Source organism: Rhamphochromis longiceps, linkage group LG17 (genome assembly GCF_057381845.1).
Source record: "Rhamphochromis longiceps isolate RC_006_pf linkage group LG17, R_longiceps_female_GT1.1, whole genome shotgun sequence".
Classification (NCBI taxonomy): domain Eukaryota; kingdom Metazoa; phylum Chordata; class Actinopteri; order Cichliformes; family Cichlidae; genus Rhamphochromis; species Rhamphochromis longiceps.
Genome location: NC_140573.1, coordinates 31,747,262 through 31,764,515, shown reverse-complemented (window position 1 = coordinate 31,764,515; position 17,254 = coordinate 31,747,262). Strand labels below are relative to the sequence as shown.

Genomic DNA, 17,254 nt, shown 5'->3' with positions numbered 1-17,254 from the left:
AGCGACAGGTAGCGGTGGTGTAGAATTAATGTGTGGGTGAGAGAGGGGAGAAAGACAGAGAGAAAAAAAACGTTCAACGGATCTGCCAATTAGCTTTTCCCTCCGAAAAGGTTATTCGTTTGACAGCACCAAAGATGTCTTGGGAATACAAAGGATTGAAGGGGCAAGAAGCTTGCAGCATGACTTGCAAGTTTTATCAGCCATTTTGTGTTTACTAATGACTTCCTGAACTTTTTGTATCAGCCTAATAAGCTTGTACATATGTTGTCAAAGGAGCTTGCAAAGAAAACACATGTACATATCTTAGACAACTGTTTATGGAGACGTGATTGTGGGACACTGGCATACAACTGCATAGAAGCATTTAGATTTATGTTATCCTTCATTTACTATGAAACATAGTGGTACTCCAAAGACAATATAAGTTGTGGGCTTGTAAAACTTTACAAGTTTCAAGCAAATTGACACTTTTAGTAGCAGTATCATCTGGGTCCACTGATTCATTAGGGTGCCCCAGTATAATCACAGTTTACCTGTAGAGATTTACTACTGGTTGTACTGACAGATCTTATCTGATAAGCTAGAACATGACATCTGGCTATTGCCAGAAGCATGACATTACTACTCCCATTCCCATTAGTGTGCAAAAATCCCAAGCCATCTCTGATTTTCTTTATGTTTTGCTCACAAAATTAGAAACAGATGCAGTGATTTATTTAAAAATATTTGTAAACTAGAAACTAGTGTTTCAAATATCCATCCATCCGCTTCCACTTATCCTTTTCAGGGTCGTGGGGGGTGCTGGAGCCTATCCCAGCTGTCATAGGGCGAGAGGCGGGGTACACCCTTGACAGGTCACCAGTCTGTCGGAGGGGTAACACACAGAGACAGACAACCATTCGCGCTCACATTCACACCTATGGGTAATTTGGATTAATCAATTAACCTATCCCCACAAGCTGTTGGGGGGATAGTGTTTCAAATATATAAATGTAAACAATTTTTTAGTTAACAATATTTGGTATGATGACTTTTGTTTCTCAATACAGCCTGAACTCTTTTAGACAAGCAAGTAATCTTCAGAAATAGTTCTCCAGGATTCTCGAAGGACATTCAACCTTTTTTTTTTTAGATGTTAGCTGCCTTTTATTCTGTTCTCTGTCAAGATGATCCCACACTGCTTCAATAATTTTGTGGTCTGGGCTCTGTCCATTGTCACACTGAAAAATTATGCCATTGCCAATCAGATACTTTTTCGATGGTGTTACATGGCAGAGCAAAATCTGAAGTTACTTTTTTGCGTTAATAATTCCATCAGTTTTGACAAGAGCTCCAGGACCACTGGTTCAAATGCAGCTCCCGAACCATGACAGTCTTTAGCCTCCACAGATGGCTGTAGAAACTCACTGTACCTCTCTCTTGACCTGCGTACATATTGACGATGGTTGAACTAAAAATTTCTAATTTGTTGTCACTGATTTTTCATCCAATTCTTATTTAATTTGACATACCTCATCCTGTTCTCCCGGTTACCCTTCTTTATAATGGGCTTCTTGACAGACACACTTCCACTGAGACCATTTTCAATGAGGCTTCAGTGAAAAGTAGATGGGTCAGTTGAAAGGAGTTGCATCTCCTAGGACCTGTGTCAGGTCTTTGTTGCATTTTTTCCTAATTTCTTAAGGAAATTACTTTAAAACTGCTGTAGATAGTTTTTTAGACCTGGCACTTCTAGTTTTTGTTTAAAAACGCTTTGGGAATACCTTCTTAGTGCAATAATGTTTTTATACCTGTCATATAATGTTATCTAAGGTCATTTAATAACTAAATTAGTATCAAACAACTAATTCAGAAAGACCGGTGCATAGAAGGAGAAATATTTTTCTTAAAAATATCTAAAAATATATATACATTTAACTAAGCAACTGAGAACAAATTATGTTTTTGTGACAGGCTGGTATCAACAATGTGTTAAATACAATTTAAAATAGCTTTGCAAAGTTGTTTGTTATGTGTGGAAATAACAATGATTCATCTCTTGAATTAAGCAACTTTTTTATGCTTGAATGATTCATACGTGAGTGTTAAGTGGCTTTAAAAAAAAAACAAAACCAAAATCCCCTTCAAATAGTCAGGCACAAGGACTGGATTGAAAATGGATGGAAAAAGCAGCCAGACACCAACTTCAAAAGACTTTGAGAAAGGCTGAAGAACAACACCACTTTAAAACTGACAAGGAAGTCTTGCTCCATTGAAACAAAATATAAAGAAGTGAAGGGTTGTTCAAGATTTTTTCATCGTACTGTGTAGTGCACTCACACCTGACACAGATCAAAGGGGCAAAAATATGCAAAAATAAAAATGTAAAATAGAGCAAAACACATTTAAAATTATAATAAATAAATAAAAAATGCACACTGTAAATGGACTAGTGGAAGTAACGGTAACACATACGAACGTGCCCAGGAAGAATATAGTGTATGATATCTCTGCTGGAGATGGAGTGTAATTTGAATGGTGATATTGGAAAGAGGTAAGAGTAGGAGGAGAATAAGAAAATGAAAAAGTGAGAAAAGTGACAAGGAGAGAGTGATTTCAGTGCTCTGGGAATATTACCAATATCACAGCCAAAAGCAGAGATTGAGATATGTCAAACCAATTATTAATGTGAAGATATCTCAACATTAGCACGACTTGTTTCGAATTGACACTGATATCACAGAGGAATGTGTGATATTCTCAAAATCCATGCCAAATATGATGACATTCATTTTGACAATGGTACTTCTCCAAATATGGTTTCCAATCTGTCTGGCTGTCATGCACGATAGGCGTGTTGACAGCGTAGTTAACCACTTACAAAACTGACAGCTGACAGACTGGCATTACAGGGGGTAACATAACCACAACGTGGCTGTAACATTTTGTTATATTGGCTCCCTGCAGAAGTGCTTCTGCTTTACTTGGAAGGGTTGGTGTGTGGATGGAAGTAACAGAAAGCTTAATAAGCCCTATCAGACTAGCATGTACCAAAAAAACAGTGTAAACACGGTTGAATATAACAAGTATTGACTAATTTGTCAAATTCTGACATTTAAAGATAAATCTTTTTAAAAGTGACTTGTTTTGAAAGTGAAATGTTTTCACTCTGCAGCGTAGAATAAATCATGTAATGCATGCATGTAGGAATGCATTTATGGTTGCTTCTGCCCATATGGATACAGGAAGCCTATAATATGCTCACTCTTCTGTAGGAGGCTTTCCCCTGATTGACAGTGTGTGGTATTCAATGTCAATGGTAAAAGAGTAGGGGGGAAAAAAGAAAAAGATGAAAAGGAGGAGCTGCTTCGATTCAAAACTTTCCTTTCACCTGCTGAGTTTGACAGGCATTAGCATACGTTTTGCATCTTGGCAGAAGATGGCATGAGACGGCCGAGTCTGTTTAGCTGACAGGTGAGGCTCAAGGTTTAGTGAGCCCTCCCCGCGGGGAGGGGCGAGGGAGGGGGGTGTCTGATGTAAATTTTGATGGATCTAAACATATATAGTGGGGTTTAAGGGATTTTGCAAATAGTAGGATAAATGGAAGCATATGTCTTCACGCAGCCGTGTGCATTCAAAGTCAAACATGTGAGTAATTATTGAAGATATTTGTCTTTCTAAACAAATGGTCAGTGTATGTCAAGGACATGACTGCTATCAGAGAAGCAGACACACACACACACACACACACACACACACACACACACACACACACACAGAGCCAGGTGCACCATCCACTCCTGTTGATTTCCTCTCCTGTAATATTGATTGCCTTTCTCCTCTTCCCCTGGTGTTCTCTCTAACAGCTCCTCTCACCGATCTATAGAGTGAATAAAGGCAAAGCTGATAGAGAAGGAGTGTGTGTATGTGTGTGTGTGTAAGAGAGAGAGAGCGAGAGAGAGAGAGAGTGTGGGTGTGTGTGTGAGGGAGTGAGAGAGAGCAAGAGAGCTTGCAATTCTGCTTTTGCTCGGACCAGTGAGGTGATTTCAAGGTTGATTGGAAAAACAAACTATCTGGAAGAACACTTTTGAAGAGGAACCGCTTGCTATCCTTCCACTGAACACCCCTCTTTCCAGCACAAAGTGAGTGTGGGTGGGAGACCGTGTATGAGTCTGAGCTCTTCCTGGTTCGGCCCTTTTGCTATACGTTTGCTATATGTTATTAGGCCTTTGCTATGTGTGTTCAAGTCTCTGGTCTGTTGTCAGTGTACTAGGCCAGGTGCCTGCTTTCATCCTTTGTAAAAATATCTTCAGGCTTGGCCAGACCAGGAAAAAGCATTTCACAGGATAGCGATGCATTGAGTGTGAAGGCAGACAAACACACAAGCTCTATATTCCTATATTTATGTTTTTCCCTGCAGACTTTTCCTGAGGCTTTACATCATTAAACTGTTGTCATTCACTTACGGAGCTTACTGGTTTTCACTTCATGTCATAATGCTAGGTTAATCACTTCTATGATTGAGCAGGACTTGTGACCAGTCACAGAGGGAAATGGAGGATTTTGTGCTTGTCGTTAAATCATTACTTTAGTAAATGTGCCGCGTACAAGCAGATAGGCGAAGGTTGCAAGCTATACAGGCTTGTTTTGGTTTTATTTAACAGCTTTCACAATTAGAAAATGTGTTTGAAAATGTGCAAGCTTTACTGTTCAGTTTTGAGCTGTTGTATACTTAGTAAACAACGTATCAGTCCTTTTCGACTAAACTACTTCTTTGAGCAACAGTACTTTATGTTCAGAATCCACTGATCGACTCTTGCATGCAGCTATCCATCAATAATTGTTCCTTTTTTGTGTTACAACAGAAATATGGTTCAGCCAAGACAAAGCGGAGGTGGGTGAAGACGAAAAGAAAAACGTTAAACATTTCTGTCTTCCGAATATCAAACAGTTCAGCTTTCAATTGCTGAGATGCCTGAAGAAAAGTGCTTTGGATCAACCATGTGTGCATTTTTGTGTATGAGTGTACCAGACCTACACAACAAGGACAGGCTAACAGTCATGCTACCTTGCAAAATAAACCCTAGTTCTCCCACTTTCTTTATCCTTCAGCCTGTTTAACTTGTAAAGCTTCCTTTTTTGTTTTGGATAATTGAAAAGCGGCCATACAAAACAACTATTCAAAATATAGAAAACTGGAAAAAAGGACATTTTAAAAATACTCTCGAGAAAGTATTACATTTTACTGAGAACTACAGCTAAATGTGAAGATTGGCCATGTGTCTGTGTAAACACTTTTTCTTTTTGGAGGTCTGCTGGGATGTTATCTATCAAGCTGTGAATCAAGCCTGTTAATGGCTTTGCACTACTACTGACCTCACATTAAATAAAGTGGGTAGGAAGGAGTGGAAAGATACATACACAAATATTAACAGACTGCATACATGCTTCAGGACCTTCAAAGCATAATTTTCAAGCCCATGTCATCTCAGTGGATTTTTATGTTTCCAGACACATAATTATTTTCCAATTATCCTCTAGAGACCATTAAAAGTAACATGTTTATGTGGACTACAGAGTATTATGGTGTGTAATGCATTTGTATCTACACACGCATATTTGCATGAGCGACGGCACAATCCATGCACAGCAGTCAGTAATTAGTTGTCTGTGGTGAATTAGTAAATATACTCAACAGCTACATCCATCCTCCATTGTTTTAACATGAAGTTTACAAGTCTGTTATTAAACTTTGTTTTGCAATTTTCTCAAACATAATCAAGAAAAAATTCAATGGTTAGGAAAAAAACACAGCAATAATGTAAAGAATATGAAGTTATCCTTGGTGCTGAGGCCTAAATTTGGTAAATTAGGGAGCTATACAATAAATAAATTAACGGGCTAATAAAACAACAGCAGTGGTTGTGGCAGGAGTATAAAGTCCTGTCTACCCTGTGGTCGAGGTGGAACTCGGGGGGGTTTCAATTACACCAGGACCAAGTTAAGAATTCACATGCTGGGTAAGGGGGATGGACTTTGAGAAAGGTGAACCTGTGGTCGATCAGTCCCAATGGGTTGTGCATTTTACATTTTGTGGCTGTGTGCTACCGGGCTGTCTAAATGACAGAATGTGTGAGTGCTGATAGGTCCGCACAGGCTCACACACCAAACACAAACTCGCATGCACACAGCACACCTGTAATCTCTTTTTCCTGCCCTTGTGATGGTCAAACGTCTAGACACCTGAGATCGACTCAAGAGGCACTTTGGTTATTTTCTCGCTCTCTTTGGGTTCTATTCTTGTTTTCGGTGACTTGACACTAACTCTCAAGCAACAAGGGCTTGTGTGTGAGCATTCGTGGCTTATATGTGTGTGTTAAGACAGAGGTGAGCTGAAAGGGCTAAGTGTGACAGACCAATCTGTAACCACCCATTTCCTCTGACTGTTAGGATACGAAAAGTCTTAATGGGTTTGTAAGCACACATAAATCCATACTTAAACAGTACATATTACCACACATAGTGAATTGGTGATCGTGATAGAAATTAAATGTATGGTTGGAATTACTATATGTGTGTGACCTTGCTTATAACTTCTAATATGTGGCGCTCAAATGAGTGTTCACAGGCTGCATCCTATGTGCATCCTCTATTTTTATTTCTTATGTTCTGTTGCACAAACAGATACTTTTTTCGCCCGCCTTTCAGACACACTCACTCCCTGATCATTGAATATGTCATGATATCCTTGATACCTTGAGTGTTTCTTAGAATTTGCCAGTATCTATTCTTTACTATTCTGTTCCCTTAGCTCTCTCTTTATGACCTTGCCATTCATCTGTTATTCCCTTCATCTGTCCATCTTCACTTCTCTGCAGCTTTCAGTATGTTCCTCTCACACTCACCCTGCTACCCTGCCCTCACTGTGTCCTCTCAGTGCCAGCAGGGATGAAGGTGCTAAATGTACTCAGTCTCACTGATACACACACCTACGCACATTTACACACACTCTACCCCAGGGCTAGAACCAACACAAGAAACCAATTTTCAATTTACAGTGGAGTGGGAAATCTCCCTGCCCACAGCAAGCACTATCTCCCTCCCATCTTGAGGGACAAGGGTTTGACAGCAGCTGGGGTGTTTGCGAATTTGTGCTTATCTATGTGTGCATGCTTGTGCATTTCAAGGAAACAATGAGGGAGACGGTCTTAAAAGCAGGAGCAATAAGAAAAGAGAAGACGAAGGGGAACAGGGTGCAAGAAAAAGTAAATCATTTGTTTTTAATGAACTAATCTTGGAGATGTCATTCAACAGTTTTCTACAATAAAAGAAGCTATCACTTGCTTAGCGTCAACTGGGCTTGGTGCCCACTGGCAGTGCCCACCAGTATCTATGCTCTCACCAGGTTCTAGTTTCAGGGGTAGTAAACAATGCCAGTGGTTAGGTTTGGTAATGGATCTAAAGGGTGGGGTGGGGGGTTGTTGGCAAAAAGCTGATTCCCCAGGAAAGCAATCTGAGACTTGGCCTGCGCTGGCTTCAGGTGTCCCTAAAAGCTAAAAGACTGCAAAGGATGGAATGCTGGGCATGGACCCAGGCGCCACATAGAGGTAGGGGAGTCTAACAACCCAAAACACCCTCAAAATGTCTGGTATGTTGGAGGCATAACAAATGAAAGAGAAGCAACTGAGCAAATACAGTATTTGTATGCATCAGGGGTAAGCAGGAAAGAGAGAACTGCATGTGTGTTTAGGTCTGAGAGAGTTCTAACAGGACTTACATGTTGTGCAGAACACACCAGCCACAGTGGGGATCTCCGGATCCAAGACATTCGCTGCAGGTTGTGTACTGACCACACGCCTCCACTGGGATCCTCGACAGCTGCAATGAGATACAAATATCATTAACATACAGCAGAAAGCTGTGTGGCTGCATGAATAATGCGAGGATGAGCAGAAATACCAAAAGGAGAACATTACCACAAGACACAGAGAGGGCCTGAAACTAGTGAAAGTGATATATAATATTCTGAAACAAAACAGAAACATTGTGTTCAGGTTTTGGCAGAGAGACATAATGATACATTTTCAAGACATCAAATAAGAAAGTGCAGTGAGCAGGAATCTTTGGATAATGGTGTCATAGACAGCTTCTTCAGATCAGCAATACTGCTGTTGCAATTAGCAGTATCTGTCTGCTGTATGGTCGAGGTAAGTGTAGGTGCAGAGGTGACGGTGATAGTAACGCCTTTTACTGAAAACATAATATATAATATATTGTTACAGAGTTATTGTTTCCATCTAGGATGACTCAGATCAACACAAAATGATCATTAAAACAATTATGCTAGTTGTAAATTGTCTCTATTAAACACAATTACATCATGAAGATGTGGAAGATTCAATTAAAGCCTTCCTTTTATCTTGATTTACGCAACAGCCCGAAAAACAAATCCATCTAAAGCACTAGTTTTACCCACTATACTGTATAGACACATAAATTCTTTTAGTTTCATGACCGATTTCTATTAAAATGTTATTTTTCGACAGCTCCCCCGTTGCTCCAATCGACCTCGTTCCATATGGGAAACTTGGCCACTTGGGACAGCCGTCCATCCATTATGATGTATAGCCTTGCCAATTCAAAGTGGCATTGACTGGCACTGATTGGCATGGGCCATGAGTGACCGAGCACAAGGGGCAAAGCTGAGGTAGATCTCGGGCTGTCCCCCTCCTCTTGTCTCCATGGTAACTGCATGGTGCAATAATAGGTGTTGCTGGCACTTTTGATAAATGAGCCGTCATTGGTAGATGACCGCTGTCACTCAGGCTGCTCTGTGATGACAGCCAAGAAAGAGAGACAACATCGTCGGTGTTGGACCGATGTGGGTAAAAAGGGTGCACGTGTGCCTGCATACTTCTGGAATTACTAAAAAACAGTGGAAAAAAATTGTTAGAAGAAAGGTACAAATAGTTTGTTTTTGCTTTTAACATCCAAGTTGAGTTTCTTCAACTTTTTCTCACATGAAACTTTAAAAAATTGTTTCTTTTATTTTAAAACCCACTTAACATAAAGGAACTAGAAGGCTACACTATCATTGTGTGTCACCCAGCGATAGTATACATCCGTGGTATGATTTAAACCACTGGACCTAGTTTCAAGAAAGTCTCAAAATTTGGCAGTCACTTTGGTAACACCCCCAAGCAATTATTGTACTATTTAAATGAAAAGGGAGACAGTTAAAACAGATGCAATGTCCAATGAGATATAAAAATGCATGCTGTCATATCTGTTATATTCATTAACCGACTCCTCAAACTAAACCACAAATGTCATGCTAATTCATGCTATGAATATGATTAGACAAGAAAAATAATATTCTATCCTACATGTTTGCTATTTTTAACAAGTACAGGTATGGCTGCCATCACACAATTGAATCTATGGGCTGCATGTGTCATGTGCAACACGACTGACTCATATGGTGCCCTGTTCAGCTTTTAATTGGCTCTTCAGGGGCAGGGCCAGGACACCTTTACCATTACAGGATTCTCCAGTGCATATTTATTAAGGATTCTTTGAGTGATTCACTGAAGATGTATCATGGAGAGGACAAAAGTAAGTCTTACATCAAAATACTCAATAGACTTATTATACCTTTGCTGAATACTCAAACCCATTATCCTGGATACCTGAGAGACATTACATTTATAGCAAAAAGAATTACAAAAATATAGATAGAGAAGTTTGAGTAAGAGGTCAGCTCAAGCGCAACTTGCTAAAGAAAACATGGATTTAATGCCCTGTTCGCAAATACTAATGCAGTCATGGTGAGTACTGATGTAATTTAGGTCTTAAATCAACCACCTACAATATGAACTGAGGATCAAACTGTTTTGCATACTGCTCTCTCTCTGTGTACCTCTGGATATATGAGATGTAATTATACATGTCGTTGCAGCACATTTTACTGACTAAATTCCATATTTGAGGGTATGAAAAGGACCATAATTAAACCATGCAATGTAGGGCATGACAGAATGTAACAAGAGATCAGAAATGCCTGTGCCTAGTGGTATCTCTAAAGCACAGCCTGCCACTGACGGCGGTTCTCTCTGTTGGACTATCACACAGCACATCTCTGCCTGACAGCCTCTCTCAAATAATAATAATAAAAAAAAAACCCCACACAAGTCAAGTCAGTTTTGCTCACGCTGATGGTGGAAGTCATATTTCAAGACATATGCACACTGATGCACAAGAACCACAGACATCCACATACAGTACTACTGGAGTCATGCAGTGACACATGACGGAGAAACTCTAAAAAAACATACTAGTGCATTGTTCCTTCTCTTTCTCGCGACATTTATGCATCTTTGCAAGTACTATAAATAGCGTACTTGCTTGCAAACACACACACACACACACACACACACACACACACACACACACACACACACACACACACATTCTAAAACAGATTCACACACAGCTGAATAAATTCAGAGGGGGCGTATTTCCTTGTCAAAGTCAAGAGGAATCCAGCTTGCTATTACAGATTAGAGACAAAGCACTTCTGTGTGCTAAGCTTGTGTCTGCTCTGGGGGACAAAAAAATAGCTAGTATTTTTTGCCCTCCCTACTGTGTAGAGGCGTATTTGCATTAGGTAGATAAAGAGAATGAGTTTGAGATGGAATCGGGGAGATAGTGGAGAAATGGTGTGTGCACATGATCAAACTCAACACTGATTGTCATTGCACGGTGCATCTTGCTAGATAGATTTCCTGCTTTCCTGTCACTCTCCACCGGGCCTGCACCTCCTCCTGCAATCCAGCACTGCCTCGCCCCACTGCCAGCTAAAATAAGCTCTAAGTCACTAAAGAGAAAGGCCATTGTGATAGCCTATAGTGGGATTTCAGCTCCAAAAAGCCTTATCGTAAGAGTATATGAAAGCACGATTTCTCTTTGCCGGTGCATGTGCGTATTTATGTCATCTACGTGGCCGTGACACGCCATCAAGTGGTTTGTCACCTTGTGATCTGCCATAGAAACTAAGCACCCAGACAGAACTGTAGCAAAAGATGCCACTGTATCTTTACAATTTAACACTTCATCAGTGGCAGATATGCTGATACACACATCGCCCACAACTATACACCTACACAAAAAAAACCTCACATGGAATTAAACTTCGATTATAATGGAATGAACCTCCTGATGCCTATCAACGCCTCAGATGCCTGCATCTGGGGAGATGGTTTTATTGAACAGATAAAACATACACACAAACAAAGGCAAACACACACCACCATTCAGAGCATGGCAAAAATGATGGGTGCCGATGTGGCTCCTCTGTTCCAGAGCACACATCCTGATATCATTCATTCTCCCTCTGTTTCTATCTGTCTGTCTCTGTCACTCAGATGCTCTGAGGTGTGTAAGATCATACATTCATCATCTCTCCAGAGCTTCGCTCCTCTATCGGACACACACACACACTTTAGCGAGCAATACTTTTGTCTCCTCTTTTATCAAAAAATTGAGGGATTTGGTGGCTAAACGACCCAATGCACCCCTTGTCCCTCTCATCTCGATATCACATTCATTTCATGCTATCTTCTTCGTGGGCTTTGCCAGTGAGACGACCATTACGGCTCGCAGTCTCTCCACTATGACCGTGCTATCATATCAGCAGGGATAAATACAAAGGATGGGGTGCATGGCATTTATAATTCCCTCCGTGTTTCAGGTGAGTAAATGACAGCCATTACACCCTGCACTCTCCCTCCTTTCACAATAGGGAGAGATGGAGGCTGCTGAACATAATCGTGCTTTTTAAAAAAGGCAGAGATCACAGAAGTACTTGATACCCTAATGTGTGGGGAGGAAGATGAAGACGCACTTGATCATTTACTGTGGCGGCACAATGGCATCAAATTATATATACAGTTTATATGTGTAAGATGGGTATCAAGGGAATTGGGGTGTCAGGGTGGGGGCCTTTGCATCTTCAAATTTTTACTTTAAAACCTTAATCATTCCACTAAGGAAAGACTGTCTTTGTTTTTCTTTGCTCCCTCTTTTACTCTGACTCCCCTTCTTCTTACACAATGCCAGGGGCATCCAAGTCAACTTGCAATGGGGAAAGTGATCATTTATTAAATCGGCAGAGACTTTTATTATCAACTAATTCTTCAGCCTAATCTCTATTCCTCTCTTTATCCCACTCTTTTCCTGCCCACTCCACTTGTAATTAAACAGGGATTCCACCTGCAGCTAAACTAAACCACTCCAAATGAACAGAGAGAGGGAAATTAAAGTGATAGCCCAATCCTGCTTCACAGCCTGTAGGGCACACTGAACTTCTCTTATCTTTTCTCTTCTTCCTCCCGGCTAGCTTCGTCTTTTTCTCCTTCCCTGGTGTGAGTTTGTTCATTAGTTCAGCACAGTGTTGGCAATCCTTTTGGCTGGGAAGTGAAATTAACAAGAAATAATGTGCTAAATGTAAGTAATGTGGTGCTTTTTGGTTATTTTCAAACCAACACATTGCAGTGCATTTGAGAACGATGTATTGCTTCTTACAGCAGAAGAAAGCAAAGCAGTGCCAGTGTGCATGCCACCATCTGTATTGTTTTAAAGTTTACAACTCAAGCTTTTTCAACTCCCCTCAAATACACCCACACCCACCCAGGGTAAAGCTACTGATCATTTATTCCAAGTGGTCAAGCAGCATTTTGTTTCTTGTTTACTTCGCCTTATAAATCCTGAATGTTCTTCTCTTCTAACGCAGAATGTGAGTTGATGCTTCATTTGCTTCAGTGTGACTTCCTTTTTTTGTCTTTCTGTATCGCACCTCCAGCTGGATGAAGGTGCGTTAAAGTCAAATGAAGTTAAAGTCAAATGAAGCGAGGGACACGTCAACGATCCACTGCCTCGTCACAGCCGACGTCCCACTCAATCCGTCAGCCACCAAACAATGGTATTATATCACAAACTCAGCTAACAGAGCGGGCCAGTGGCTGCAGGTTCAATATTGGTTTCATTTGACGTTCCAGAGGTTAAATGACAAAGCCATCTATTGCACTGTCAGGATTGTCAGCTTAAGACAAATGACTCTGTTACAATCAATCATTTTTATTTATCCTATCACTCCAAAGACAGTGAGCCCTCCGTTCAAAGAGAGGAAAAAAGCAGGTGAACAAGCTTGAAACAGTTTAGTTTATGCTTACTTAAATTTGGAACCAAGGTTTAAGGGCAAAAAGCAAAATCATATCAGCCACCTCATCCGAGGAAGGTCCCGGGTTCGTATCAAGGCTAGGGCCTTTCTCCTTGTGTCTACTTGGGTTCTCTCCAGGTATTCTGCTTCCTCCCACAGGCCAAAAATATGCATGTTAAGTTAATTAGCAATTCTAAATTTACAGTGAGCATGAATGCTTGTCTGTCTCTCTATTAGCCATGCACCAGATTGGCAAACTGTCCAGGGTGTACCCTGCCTCTCGCCTTATGACAGCTTCAACACCCCCACAAGCTAGGGTTGCCAACTCCCTGAAAAATAAATAAGGGACACCTCGTGGCCAGGGCCGGGCAACCTAGTTGTCTTCACCCTTCCCAGTGTGGTAGCTCTTTTTTGTGTGTGTGAAATTATTTTTTAACCATTTGACTTGAATTTGATTTAAGCAGATGCATATTCTTTGTGATATGACCATATGGGAAACAAATGATCATTTAGCCATTTATTTTTAGCTCAAAATGACAACATTAACACAGTAAAACAGGTCTCTTTCTTAAACAGAAGCCTGTCATGCTTAACTTTTGAGAATAAAAGTAAATCTTTCTTTAAAAGAACTCTGTCCTGCTTAACTTAAAATTATATAAATTAATAGAAAGCAATAGAAAGAAAAATATTCTTGTAACTGTGCACATTTAGTGCATTTAGTACAATTGGCTTCAGTTGAGGTATTATTTCAGCTTTTCTAATGCTAATCAGCTGCTCCTGTTTGTAAACCCACTTGTTCCCATGATTACGCATCATAACTCATCATCATTATTCATCTATGTATTACTTTTATGTATTAGTCATCTATTTGTTGTAATCATCTATCCTTGCAGTTGTTTATTACACAAAATAAATTATATTATCACACTTCTGGCCACATAGCGCTGATATTCACTGCACATGCCCATATTAACCTTAACCAGAGGGTTTAAAAAACAAACCAGTGTTTACATACCATATCTGCTTCTGCCGTGGCCTGGTGGACAAGAAATTGGTTAAGGGTTCCCTGAGCTTTCACGCCCCTCATGTTCTTCATGTGCCCACCATTAGAAGCATGCCTATGGAAAAAGTGCGCCGGCACACAGTGCAGTGCGCTTTATAGGTGTTATGGTGACCTTTTCCAGCCAGGTGTTTCCCTTTTCCCATTCCTCCCTGTGCTTTTGCAGCCTTTTTTTCTTTCTCTGAGCGAACAAACATTGCTGCTCTAATGCTGGGCTTCTGGCCCATTTTGAGACGATTTTTGAGTCGTGCGACCGATTTGGTGATCGGCCCAATTTTGGCCTTCATCGTGCATCGTGTAGTATACGTGGGGTAACGAGAAGCGATTAACACCTCGAGCAGCTCCCGATCATCAATCGCTCGTGAGCCGCTCACACTGCTCACGCGCAAACACGTAAACGTCGGTGAAAAAGACGGAGCAGCACGGCTGTGCAGCGTGTGATCTGGACACAAGCGATGGAGGCACAACTTGTAGAACTTCGGAAAGCTCATCCGAGCCTTTTCGATGTGGCATCACAAAATTATCACGACCACAACAACCGTGAAAATAGTTGGATTTACACTGCTGCTCATTCACAGCTGCCTGATCAATGTTTTTCATTAGCAATTTAGCAAAGTTGATGGTGGTGGTTTGTGTGTCTGTGTGAGTGAAAGACAGAGCGACAGATTTTCTGTTATAACCTTCATTTTATGGAGGCACAGTGTGAGCACTCGGGTCGCATCAGAGCATCGGGCGGTATAGTGTGAGACCCTGCATCGTGACCTACCAACTTCTAACCCCTGCGAGTCAATCGTGCAGTTTGAGCAGGAGCTGAATAACGCGACTGAAAAAATCACACAGTGTCTGCCCAGCTTTAGGTGTACTGTCGTCCGAGACCGCAGTGTCGGCGTTTGTTCCCCTGTTGGCCATGCTTCTTGTTGTGGTCATCTGTTGTCTTCCGGTATTTTCTCCGCAAGCGACCTTTCCTCGACCAATGAGATGAGCGGTAATCTGAATTGTCATAAGTGTGCTGTCAGCTCATTGGTCACAAAGCAGGAGAGGGGCTGGGAGTTATGCTTTCAAACAAAGCGTTAATTCCATTAACATTTATAGACTACTTTTGATTCTCACTGTATTACGGGACAAAGTGCGTCCCTTATTAGCTCAACACGGGACGTGTGCTTTTGTTTCGAAATACGGGACGATTCCGTTTTTTAAGGGACGGTTGGCAACCCTACCACAAGCCCAAATTGGATAAGGCGAAAAAAGATGGATGCTAATGTTGTCCTATTACTGTACATAGTTACTGCAAGAACCAAGACATGTTGGTCAGTAAACACAAAAAAAGTACTTGCACAGAGTCTAAATCTGCACAGAATGGGCCCTTGGATAAAATAAGGCCTGTATCATGAAGAAGGAGTGCACTGTTTGGACTATTTCCAGTAGCCAAGACGCTCAGAGATGATGGTGACTCACTTGAATGACAATTTTAAAAAAAAATCGAATTTCTGTCTTCTTTTATTTAGTGATGTCCTTGCAGAAATTAGTTGAACAAGACTGTGAAAACAGACTGAGAAACATACTGCAACAGGGAAAAAGTTAACAAGTGAGACAACGGGAGAAAGAAGAACGGAGTAACATTAAAAATGGGACTTTGTATCAGGGAAGAGTTCGCTTCAACCTTGTCTGCCCCACTTTATTGACATTTTTCAGAAGCTTGTCAGGCAGCAGTGATCGCGACATATCAGCTCTCTTCACTTGCCTTGTTAGACCACAATGTGCCTGTAGCTAAACTGGGACACAACATAATATGCACATCTAAACACCCTCGTAACTTCCATCTGCACACTAGAGAGGTGAGAGAAGCCAAATTCCAAGAGATGTGGTAGAAAGTTTCCTGCTGACAAAAATTAAAGGACGCTTGTACTAAACGTCTTGGATGAGATGCAAAGGCGCAATACTTCTACAAATTGGCTTGTCGGATTTCCCTTGGGGGGGATGGGGGTAAAAAAAAAAATCCATTTGACTTTGAACGATCTCACCCACTATGGTACACATTTTCAATAATTCACACTTACAGATCTACATTTGCTACGGTGAACATAAATAATTTAGCACAATGAGCGTGGAAGTCACAGTACTTTCCAGCAACGGTTTATATGCTGAATGAGAAGCTTTAGTATAGGTGGGGAAAAGAAATACCCAAGCACGAGGGCAATTTAGGAACATGGCAGAAAACAATCTAACCACTGGCTCACAGCTCAGTGGCTGGCAGGATAAGTTAATGCATTTGCTGTGTTTGCTGTAGGGTAATGGTATAGCTATGGGAACACTAAAAGATGAATTGAAAGAAAAAGACACAGCAAACAACCTCTGGAACAGCTCTCGAATGCCCTCAAACACATGTCAAGGCTTGGCACAGTCAGCTGCTGACTAATGTGCTTTGCCATTAAAATCATATTAATAGAAATTACATTCTCCTGATTGGATCCAAGTTGTTTTTACTCCAACTGACATAAAACCCTACTTAGAGCAGTGGTTCTCAGCATTTTTTCTGGCATGAACCACTTCAAAAGCTGAAAAAGATTCCCGCACCACACGCCACAATTTTTCAGTCATTAAAAAAAGATCCGACTTAGCTTCAGCTTTGCCTTCTTTATTTTCCTATTCAAAACACATTCGTTTGATTTAATTTAATTTTTCCCGAGTCAAACAAAGATCACAGTTTCAGGGCCACAGACTTAGCCGTAGTGTTTGTGGACATGTACCATATTCTTGTTATAATTAAAAGTTATGATTCTGTGCATTTCACCAAAGCCATTAATGGAAAGCTTGCAAGATTAATGCAACGAGATCCCTCTCTTTGATTGGATGACCTTTATTTATTAAATATGGAAAAGAAAGAATGTATGCGTTAAAATAAGCTTTTTATATCAGAACTAGTCACAATTCATCACTTCAGAGGGGCAACGAATATATTTATAGCTTTTACTAAAAATGTTGCTGTGTGGTGTGCACTT

The 17,254-nt window shown here is 40.7% G+C and overlaps 1 protein-coding gene across 1 annotated transcript in view; it reads right to left on the bottom strand.

Annotated features, from left to right (window-relative positions):
* The window catches only part of plxna4 (plexin A4), a 261,846-nt gene that overhangs the window by 89,145 nt on the left and 155,447 nt on the right, over positions 1-17,254 (bottom strand). The window contains exon 5 of the mRNA XM_085387521.1: positions 7,757-7,857. Coding sequence (XP_085243647.1) covers positions 7,757-7,857 — 101 coding nt within the window. The remainder of the gene's footprint in view (positions 1-7,756; positions 7,858-17,254) is intronic.